This window comes from Coturnix japonica, chromosome 9, assembly GCF_001577835.2.
Source record: "Coturnix japonica isolate 7356 chromosome 9, Coturnix japonica 2.1, whole genome shotgun sequence".
Classification (NCBI taxonomy): domain Eukaryota; kingdom Metazoa; phylum Chordata; class Aves; order Galliformes; family Phasianidae; genus Coturnix; species Coturnix japonica.
Window position 1 is genome coordinate 8,854,325 of NC_029524.1, and position 11,255 is coordinate 8,865,579.

The 11,255-nt window shown below is 33.8% G+C and overlaps 1 protein-coding gene across 2 annotated transcripts in view; it reads right to left on the reverse strand.

Annotated features, from left to right (window-relative positions):
• The window catches only part of ATR (ATR serine/threonine kinase), a 35,705-nt gene that overhangs the window by 4,017 nt on the left and 20,433 nt on the right, over positions 1–11,255 (reverse strand). The window contains exons 27-41 of one of the 2 annotated variants that reach the window (XR_004308463.1): positions 10,418–10,625; positions 9,793–9,971; positions 8,736–8,900; positions 8,363–8,454; positions 7,698–7,789; positions 7,125–7,302; positions 6,311–6,487; positions 5,775–5,934; positions 5,070–5,249; positions 4,112–4,254; positions 3,616–3,713; positions 2,503–2,735; positions 1,666–1,800; positions 905–1,105; positions 98–237 (exon numbers count right to left, since the gene is read on the reverse strand). Coding sequence is in view for 1 of the 2 variants with exons in the window: in XM_015871457.2 (XP_015726943.1) it covers positions 98–241; positions 905–1,105; positions 1,666–1,800; positions 2,503–2,735; positions 3,616–3,713; positions 4,112–4,254; positions 5,070–5,249; positions 5,775–5,934; positions 6,311–6,487; positions 7,125–7,302; positions 7,698–7,789; positions 8,363–8,454; positions 8,736–8,900; positions 9,793–9,971; positions 10,418–10,625 (2,385 nt within the window). In the remaining variant the exon portion in view is untranslated. Of the gene's footprint in view, positions 1–97; positions 242–904; positions 1,106–1,665; positions 1,801–2,502; positions 2,736–3,615; positions 3,714–4,111; positions 4,255–5,069; positions 5,250–5,774; positions 5,935–6,310; positions 6,488–7,124; positions 7,303–7,697; positions 7,790–8,362; positions 8,455–8,735; positions 8,901–9,792; positions 9,972–10,417; positions 10,626–11,255 lie in introns of both variants that reach the window. The other variant, XM_015871457.2, reaches the window with a different exon arrangement.

Genomic DNA, 11,255 nt, shown 5'->3' on the forward strand with positions numbered 1-11,255 from the left:
ATGAAGTTCTTCTCCTCCTCCCCCCCCCACCCCCTTTTCTTTTGTTGTTTGATAATTCACAATTTATGCATAATGGACTTGATTATTTAATTCAAACCTTATTAATAAGAGAGTTGAATTCCATGAGCCGACAGTCCTTTCTTAGATCATCTTTAGGTTTACACATCATAATATAAGATTTCCCATCTGAACCTTTTAAGGTGATCTTTTTTGGCTTTTGAAGGGAAGGAAGAATTTCTACCTGAGGAAGAGATGATTTTTTTTTTTTTTAAAATTAACATAGTATCAGATGATACAAAATAAAACATCTACTTTTAATAGACCAGTTTAAGCTGTCATATTAGCACTTCCATGGTGCTACAGGATATTAATCTCAGACCCAAACCTCATCTAAATACTAGGAGGAAATATCCTTCTCGCATTATTATCACAGAAACCTCACATTTTCCATGAAGGTAATTATGAAGTTTCCTACTCACTCCTCCATCCCTAGCAAAATCCCAGAATCCCAGAATTATCAAGGTTGGAAAAGACCTAGAAGATCATCTACTCCAACCGTTATCAATGCTTCCCGGCTAAATCATATTCATCAACACAACATCCAAACGTTTCTTGAACACTCCCATGGTCGGTGACTCCACCACCTCCCTGGGCAGTGCATTCCAATGCCTGACTACCCTTTCCGAGAAGTAATACTTCCTAATGTCCAGCCTGAATCTCCCCTGGCGCAGCTTAAAACCATTCCCTCTAGTTCTATCACTGATTATACGAGAGAAGGGGCCAACCCCCAGCTCACTACAACCTCCCTTCAGGAAGTTATAGAGAGCTATATAGAGAGCTATATAAACTGAAAGTATATTTATTTAACATGAAATTTAAAGTCAAGTGCCAAACAGAGGCTTACCGTATCATCAAAGCCTGCAATGTAGGCCCAGCATCCAGGAAAAGGGTCATGGTTAGCATGTGTACCAGGAATTGAAGGAAGAGTTGGTATCATTACAGATTGTAATGGAATGAGAATTTGACTGAATGTGTGCTCTTCTACCAATTTCTTAAGTGTTCTGAAATGAACACTCATGCTTAATGCTGAGCTGTTTCCATCAACCTTAAAAAAAGAAAAAGTTCAAAAATTCAAAATAAACATATGGAGTACTCTTACCATTTTACACCAAGTAACAGCTTTTGATAATCTGAAGAATTACAAATTTAATTACAAATTAAATGGATGTGGTCCAAAATAAACTTATCTGGTCCTTACAGCCTATCTTTTTCAGTCTAACCATAAATACATAATAATGAAATCATTTATGTAATTTTATTCTTGTTATCAAGTTCATATGTTTATCACAGCAGAGCCAGCTTATATTTATAGTAAAATTCTAGGAGTTGATGGGTAGAATCATACAAAAAAGGATGAAATAATGGGAAGTCCATACACTATGAAATGTATTGCTATGTACTTAAAGGACATTCATTTAGAACTACTTTCTACTATTAAAATATTTTTATTAAGAAAAGTTCCCAAAAATCTTTTACCAAGTGACTACAGCATAACAGAAATTACTCTAATGTGATGTACTGGTTGATGCAAAGTATTGGAAGAAGTTGTTGTGAAACATTTGTGAATAATCCCATTAGATGCATGCATTTATTTATTTTTAGTACCGGCTTGTTGCATAGTTCTAATAGTTTATCCGTAAGGCGTGTTGCATCTCCAATAAATTTTCCTAAGGACTCCTTCATGTTGATGGCTTTATTTAGAATTTCCTTGCATCTATTGACACGCATAGGGTACGAAGACTGAAAAAAGAGAGGAGTTAAAATTTATGAAACAATCAATTAAAAAGATTCCAGTAATAACAGTAACGTTTTCTCTACACACTGCTTGTTATATTGAATACCTTCAAGAAGTTCTCTATGTGAAATCTTGTGCCTGAACTTACAAATATTCAAGCAAAATACTCTACGTGTGCACACGCTCACATTCTCTTCTCAAACCATTCCCTGGAGACTCACAACATATAGACTAAAATATTCAAGAATATGAGCATATCCTGAATATTATTTAGCTAGCCTAACAGAAACAGAATGCTCCATACCTTCTAAATTGCTTTTAAGTTGCTCTATTGCCAGGCACACCTTAGAAATAAGAAATATACTTGCGATTTTTTTTTAAATCAATGTGGAGAGTATTTGATTATAAAACTGGAAGTACTGTTTCAATTTAAAAACAATAAAATCTGTTTTCCACAACTACCCAATTCATCCGCTTTTTGTTATTCAATTTTTCTTCCAGAATAAATCATCCAATTCAGGATACAAGTCAGCAATTCTTACTGTCTAGATTTAATCTGAAATTTCTGAACTTCAGACTGTAATGAACCCTTGTGCTATGACAGCATGATGACCTATTCCATGAAGCTATATTGCAGCAGTTAAAACATTCAATTTGATCTAAATTTCTAAATGCTAATAAAGGTGTAGCTTTACTTATCAGGGCACCTTAGACACAGCAGTCATCATCCACATCGCTTGCTGTGGGTAGGCTAAAAACACCTTAGCAACAATCACCATCAGAACAGCAAAGACTTCATCATGAGAATGGCAGATTCGGGAGATCAACTGAGAAAAAGCTGTCAGAAATTGATAAGGTGCGAGCTGATTTGTGTGCTCTGTAATCACTTTATTTATTTTAGCCAAATCATTTTTCATTTGAACCCGTTCCGAACGACTTGCTGAAAAAAACACAAGACAGAAAGATTTAATCAGTTTTGTCACCTGAAATATCACGTTATTTAAGTCAAGCAAACAGAAGCAGATAACTAATTTTCATAAGAAAAAAAAAAACAAAACACAAAAGAAATCCTACTATAAAGTTACTTTTAACAGATCAGACAATAATATATACGCCATTTCATTAACCAGCATAACAGGGGGCATGAGTGGAAACAAAATAAACAAGCACATACAACAGAAACATAGAACAAACAATACTGTAAAAGCTCTCCACCCTTAAAATAAAACAAAACCATAACTCAAAAGAATATAAGATGCTCAAATATGAGTATTTATCTTTGAAATATTTCTAAACAGATCTTTGTAGGGAAAACTATCTTAAACAGCAGAAGGAAGACTTTAGCATTGTAAAAGCATCACATATATCATTAACTACTGTTTAAAAATATTCCATTTAAAAATGCAATAAAAAAAACCATAAATACCCAATAAAACACTATAAAGAATTATATGGGCAAGTAGTCTTGAAACTAAATTACTAATGGTTCTGTTGGATTCTTGAGTGCTTGACATGCTTTAGTTAACACTCAATATCTTTTTGAAAGATTTTCACCTTCACTACATGCAAATGAATCTACAGAGGCTATACATTTAGTTAATAGATATAACAGTTAATAGTTTAGCTTGGATTAACATTTTGAGAAGTGAGGTCTCTTGCTGATGTGAAAGAGGCACAGTCGTCAAACTGCCTGCATATATGGAAGATACGATTTTATTTCTGATAGCTGGCCCATCAGAAATATACTTCACTGCTCTTTCAATCACATATATAAAAGCATGATACAGGAAATACAACATGGAAAAAAAAAAATGCTCTACCTTTATCACACTCATATGCTTTTGCTCCAAAGTCCAGCCATAAAGATAGCATTCTTGGCATTGATTGATAGATGAATTGGTTTCCATACTGCAGAGACCTATAATTACATGTTGAAGTCACAATATGTTAGTGATAAATACTAGAAGCAGTACAAATAATATATCCTTATATCCTTAGTTGTTATATATCTTATTCTGGAGTACAAATTTATTTTAAGCATTTTAATGGATCTGCAACAACTAAAAGCTTACAAGTACATACAGTTTATGTTCTACATTAATCAAAACTGCAGATGAAATATTTAACTTACCATCCTACATATTAAGAGAACAATTGCTTAATAAGAAGGCAGAAATAAAATGAATTGTTTATTAAATCAAGTACATAACGTTTTCTTTCACTGCTGCATAAAATTAGGAGTCAGTCTGAGCTGCAGCAAGAACTTATTCCCAAACATGCTTTTTAGATATAATCATCATCTTTGTGTAGTCTAACCTTCCAAAATGATGAACTATGTATCTAATCAGATCGCCTTGTTTTTCCATCTTATTGTCTGTTACCATCGGCATTAACTTATCATAGTATTTAGCAAGATAAAAATGTCCATCTTCCCATTCTGGCAACAAAATTGTAACATCCTGTAACAAAAAAGAGTTACTTTGTCAAAGAAACAAATTCTTGAATGAGTTACTTTAGTGCAAAGTATGCTCAGAGAAGTACTAATTGTGCAGAAAACTTTTAATCGTGAATCCAGAATTGGGACCAATAGCTGCTCAACTAGAAATCTATTCTTAAAGCACCTTTTGGACTAAGAGAGAGCAAAGTAGCGTAAACTGTGAAGATTTAAGATTCCTCAATAAAATATTTGAAAAAGTAATCAAATTCCTGATCAACAAAATACTTTGCTTCTTAGAGGTTTGGATAAAGTGAAACTCCAGAATTGCAGAGCATAAATTACAACAAAAACAACTGACACGTCCATTCCCCAACACTAGTTACCTAGGCCAACACAACATAGAGAATGCTGAGCATTAGTGTTTTTATACAGTTCAGCAAAGAACAGTTTTATGTCACTACCAAAAACAGCCATAACAATGACAAACTACACAGCCTTTGTAGAGCAGTCAGCATTTTAGGGAGAAATTCACATTTGTATGTTCATTAAAAAAAAAAAAAACCACAACAAAAAACCCCACAAACTCCCATATTCTACTTATTTATTTTTCACTTAAGAGTTATACTGGGTATCCCTGGCTCCCGTATTTGGAATTGTAGATTTCATCAGATTGATGTTTTATATTTAAATTAATTCAGATAGTTACATCTTTACAAGATTTACACACTGATGTACCACTTCCTCCCAGTAATGCTATGTTTGGTTGACACCATCAAAAGCATAAAAGAGGCGTTATTAAAAACTACCATCCTATTAACACTTAGCATATTGAATTACCTTATACTTTTTCATAACTGCATTACTTTCAAAGTTAGCAGTTTCTTCCATAAATCTACCAACTAGCAGCGTTGCCCGACCATGGATGAGCTGATTTTTGGTATTACATGGTGCTTTATTTTCAGGGAAGCATAACTCCACTCCCTTCTGGAGAACAATAAGTGCTTGGTGAACCTCACCCTAATGGAAAGAGGAAAACATTTTATATAGGTTAAATAAGAGAGAGGTAAAACAGCTTACAGTTATTACTAAGGTAAAATTTTGTTCTTGAGTGTTCTAGAACATTCTGCATATGGTTACTGTATGTTTCTATCTTCAAATGCTCCTTATATCTTCTTATCTTTGCATCATTGTCCTGTTTGATCTAGCACAGTAACTGCTCCCATTTCTGCCTCTTTCTAATTAGTAAAAACAATAGAAACTGAAAGTGATTTACTATTAAATTCCTCTAGGTTGCATTGACAGAAGCAGGTAATCCAACCATTTCATATTCAGCTGCCAGAAAAGTCAATGGATGAAGAAAAAAAACGCTGATGAGCAGTTGGATGCCAAAAATTTCTCATGGCTCAACTGCAATCAGAACACGCAGACAGTCCCAGATGATGTATTTTGTCTTACACAGACTGATCACATGCCTTTTTTTTCCACGACTAAAAATTATTTACTTGCATGTAATAAAGTAAATTCAGTTCTTAGTTTGTTTACCTTGGACCAGAGCCACTTTGCTCTTTCTATATAAAGTTCTGAGAGTGTAGATTCCCCAGCATTCAGAAGAGCATTATATGCAGTCTGATGATGCCCAGCTTTTCTTGCAACTCTAGCACTCTGGAGCCAGCACTGACCGATAAGCTCACTGTAATCCTGGCTGCCAAGACATTTTTGTAGAAAATCAACAATTTTAGTCACAAATGCAGCTTTACAATGTCACAGTGTACTGAAACACAAATCCAACTTCATGATAAGCTATATACTACACTGCAACTGTTTCAAATCTTTCTTTAATGTTTCACTTCTTTTTTGTTTTATTGTTTTTATTTTTCCCTCTTTTCCCTATATTCCTCTTATCTTTCCTACACAAAACACTCTTGCTTACATTTTGAACACAAGCATATGAGAACGTCTGCTTTTGTCTACAAAGTAAATTTCCACAGTTTTATCTTTGCACTTCTGACATGGATACAAAAAGCCAGAACCTGATTGAGAATACAACACAAAGAACAAAGAAACAGTCATGCTTTCACCTTTTACTAAGACTAAGCAAAGCCCTCCTTAGTGCTAAAATAGGTTCTTTTGCTCTGTAAGAATTCTGGGTCATTTCAATACGAGCACACCAATTCAGGGAATCTCTACCATGTTCACCATCGGGTTGCTGAAACATTGGTCCAATACTATGTTCCAACTCACAGAGCATATGCAACCTGTGGTAGTAAAATAAAAACAAAACAAGTCATTGCTTATACATATATACACTTGTTTATGTACAAACACAAATATACATACGCACACAAATTTTACACAAGTTTTTCTATTTTCTTTCTAAAAGTATGTTAATTGACTTGTTTCATACAAGGTCCTGCCATAAAGACCCATCTACAGTGCAAAGGAATTATTTTTAAATTAAAATTAAAAATATACAGTAAATACTTATTTAATTAAAAAATCCTACTTCAAAATTGATTAAGAGCTATTTAAAAGGGATGGGTTTCAATTCTTAAAATTCTTGTATATATCAAAAACCATGGTCTTAAGTTAATGAAGTTAATCCCATGGTAGCTACTGGCCTATATGTACTATGTAAAGAATGCAACACAATGATTTATTTTTTTAATTACCTGATGATTACATAAAGTTAATTACTGATTTTTAAAGACTGAAGCCAATATTATTTTTATGAATATTTATTTTTATCAGGGAAAAGAGCAAATTCCCAGTTAAACAAAGGTTGCCAGTTGACTGAGTATGCAAAAGAATGACAGTTAGTATATATTGGTATCATAAACTTGATTGTGTCATTTTTAACAATGAAAATAGAGATACATTATGGAAATTAGAAACCTGATAATGTGTTCATATCCTCGCTGATAGGATCCTCTTTCAAAGCTTGCTGCTGAAAGGGGCACAATTTGTTCTGCTCGAACAACCTTGAGTGTTTCATAAAAATCGACTTCATTTTTCTTCTTGGCTGATAACAATAAATGTCCTAATCTGACACTCCAAGCAGTGGACTTCACATCTTTGTGGAGAAAAAAGCCTTTTAAATATCTATTTCTTTAGAATCTTAACCTGAACATGCTGGTTTGTGTTACCATACTAGAAAATATTCAGAGTAACATCTTCTCAAAAATAATTACATAACTTTTAGAAACACAGTAATCCCACCCCACAACTGCAACCCCAAATAAACTTGTAAGAAATTTGCTCTTATACTCACTTCAAATTCCTGTTCAAAGACTATGCAGTCCACAACCAAATAAATTCACAAAAACTAGAAGACAGTCAGGAGCAGCCATCCTCACAGTAAAATCCACAACTGAACAACTGCAATAGCTGCCCTTTGATTTAAAATTAGGCTAACATAAACACTTCCTCACAAATGCAAGAGAGTATTCTTATTTTGATGTAATTTACCTGAAGCCAAATAATTCTCTAGTAAATCCCACTGTGACAGTTTCCAGGCTGCTTCAACTCTATATGTGTTCAATTCAGAAATCCATTCTGACCTATTCAAAGAAAACAACAGAACTAACTTTCATTTCTCCCTTTGCATTATTTCTATTTTATATTAGACATATAGGAAATATTTCTCATATGAATTCTGTTTTGCTTCAAAAGAAGCGAAGGAAGCTTTACTTTTAGTAAAATTCAATAAAAGCAAAGGATATAAACTGATGAAAAAATAAAAACTATACAACAGCATCTCACAAATTCAACTTCCAGGTAGCATACTTAAATTTTATGAGACATTTCAAAAAATTACTATCTTTAAAACTATTTCCCCTATTACACCATGGAACAGCTAAGGAACAAGTAACAAGATATTGAGAAACAGGAGGTTCTGTTCTTTAAAGTACATCTCAATGCTGCATGTGACTCAGATAACGTACTAATATCTGTGAAAGTATTAAAATAAACAACAGACAAAACAGTTAAATCTGTCTAGCTTCACATTGCTAGCTGGTTATGCTTGACCAATCTTAAATGCTCGATAACGCACGAGGATGACTAGCAATAAATAGAATTAATACAATAAATTTGTATTTCTCAATTAAACATTGATTGAATGCTTATATTACCTGTTTGCAAGTACTCCATTCACTTGAGTAATTACAGTAGACAACTGACCAAGGCCTAACATGGACTTCACTACACCATGGTAATGAATAATCTAGAAACAGGAAAAGAAACAAATCTGGACAAAAACATACATCAACTTTTAAACAAAGCCTGTGAATTACAGCATGAACCCAATAAGGGATTTGTTTCAGGTGTTAAATTACTTCCAAATAGTAATACATCTCTCAGCAACTGTCACAGAAACTCTCACTGCCGTATTTTACTTCAACATTCTAAAGAACATTCAAAGACAAAAATACCTCTTGAGTATGTATTAGTCAATCACTGTATTGTGAAAGATTATATAAATATATCAATTTCTTATCTGTTTACCTGATCCGGTTCCAGTTGGATGGCCCTATCATAACAGGCTGTGGCATCCCTTAACAAGCCAATACTTTCATGTTCAAGAATTTGTTCTTTGAGAGATGGTTCCGCTTTCCGTATTGCGCTCACTCCAGCTACTCCATCTGGCTCGTGCATAGCAGCATACAATTTCTTTATTCAAAAAGAGTTGGAAAAGGACATCAAAAACAAGCCCTTAGACAACAAGAAGGTATTCTACAGATGACATGTTCAGAATCACACAGCTTATTGAAAACAGAAGGCAAACTACTCTGTAGGAACTCTTGGTTTGATATTTTCAACATAAACATCAATTTTGATGTCCTTTTTTGTTTTCCTTTTCTTTTCTTTTTATTTTTTTTTGTTAATTCCAAAGATGAGTGCTACTTTTGTCCAAGTGTACTGCAACGTCATGAGCTCATGCTGAATAAAAACACAATTTTTTTTTTAAAAAAGAGCAAAATAAGTATCCTATTTTTTACATGCTAAAGTTATTTATGAAGCTGTGGATTATTGATGGTGGAAAAGCATCATACTAAACAGTTTAGCAAATTCGAAGTCACTGCAGAATATAAGCAACAGGTTTATCTCTCAAGTTAAAATGCTTCTTAAAATGGTTGGCACCCTTCTGAACATCCTTAGCATTAGCTCTCTCTACTTCATAATAAACCACTTAAGCCTTCTTTCAATTTTTTGTTACTGTAATTATTTTCATTCTTGGCCGTGCTTTCTTTGACAAAAGGCATAGGGCGAACTAAAAGGAATAAAAGCTATGCATTCAGTAACAAGAATAATAAAAGACTTACTATTTTCAAGATTGTACAGTCTTTTATACTCCTTAATTCCTTCTCATACAAAGGAAGAATGCCAAGCAAGGGCAAATGCTACTGCTGAAATAGATCACAAATGTGCTCTTGTGGTTGAAAGCGAGTATATGTACATCTTTTCTTCTTCCCATTTCAAAGAATAATCTGACAAAATTTTACTTGTCTATATATCTATTTTTATTCCAAAATAAAGCAAACACTCAAAGGAACTACAGAACCTGTAGAAATCCAAGATGCTCCTGAATATTTTGTTTCTTCTCTGTGATGAATGACTCAAAATGCATCACAGCCCTTGTGTAAGCCTTAGAACGAAAAGAAGCCACAGCTAGAGTATCTTGAGGTATCAGGTCTAAAAAGCGGGTCACATTCTGATATTCTCCATAGTCCTCGCTTGAAGCTACAAAATAAAATAGTTTTTAGAAGTCTGTCAGTAAGGTCCCATTTTTAAGAATTACCTCATGCATGAGCGTTTACTTAATTCATTTCAAAATTTAGTGAGATAAACTGATTAATTTAACACATTATTCTGTCAATAGTAAATTCATTCAAACAATACCACTGAGCTTCCCTGCAAAACAGTATGCAATAAATGAAACTGAACATTTAGAAAGCTACCAAAAAATGAACACTTCATTTTATAATTTCAATGTTTCTTACAATAGATACTCAAAACAATGAAATCACACAGATGTGAGGAAATCAAAATATGACAGTAAGAAATCATAAAGAAGGGTAACACTATAGTAAAAATGCATTCTTACATTGCCATAATGTGAAGTGGAATATCTAGAAGTTTATTTAAAATAGTATTTACATTCTTCAAATAAAATGAGCATCACTTACTTTTTAGGTCACTCCTGTCTTTGCTAGACTTGCTAGTATTTTTCTCAGCAATGAGCATCTGAAACTTATGTCTAGCCCACTGAGTTAGATGATCAAGCATGGAGAACACAGTCTGCGTGCTCAGCTGACTTAGGTCAGATGCACTGTCTTGAAGTCTCCTGCTATACTGGTCATCATGTTTCAGGACAGCCATAATCTCCATATAAACCTACGCAGGCATTAACATAAAAGACAAAAGCACCATAGAGACATGAAAATAGTAGCAAACTGCAACTAACATTAAAAGAAAGCACTAAATATTTTAATTGCATGTTACAAATAAAACCAAAATTATTAAAAACTCTGTTAGCCTTGTGACCTTAAGAAGGAAGAAATGACAAACCAAGAAGCAGTCATCAGAAAATTCTGCATAATGATAAATACATTGAAAAGCATGCCCTTGGATTCAGAAAACATCACGATCACTGGAATTTTAGGTATCAGAACACAATGAATGCTGCTGCAATTCTGCTGCAAGTACAATACATTACATGTGTGTTTTATTTAAGTATATAACATGAAAGATGTGCTTCCTGATCATTTCAGTTGGCAGACAACGAGTTAATAAACATAACAGACACTTACTACTGATTCACTCATTCATACAAGAAAGATTACTACATTCCTGACATGACAGGCTGAGGGAGTTGGGTTTGTTCAGCCTGGAGAAGAGAAGGTTGCGGGGTGACCTCATTGCAGCCTTTCAGTACCTGAAGGGAACTTACTCCCAGGAGGGGAGTAAACTCTTCAAAAGGGCTGATAATAGCAGGACTAGGGGAAATGGTTTTAAGTTGAAGGA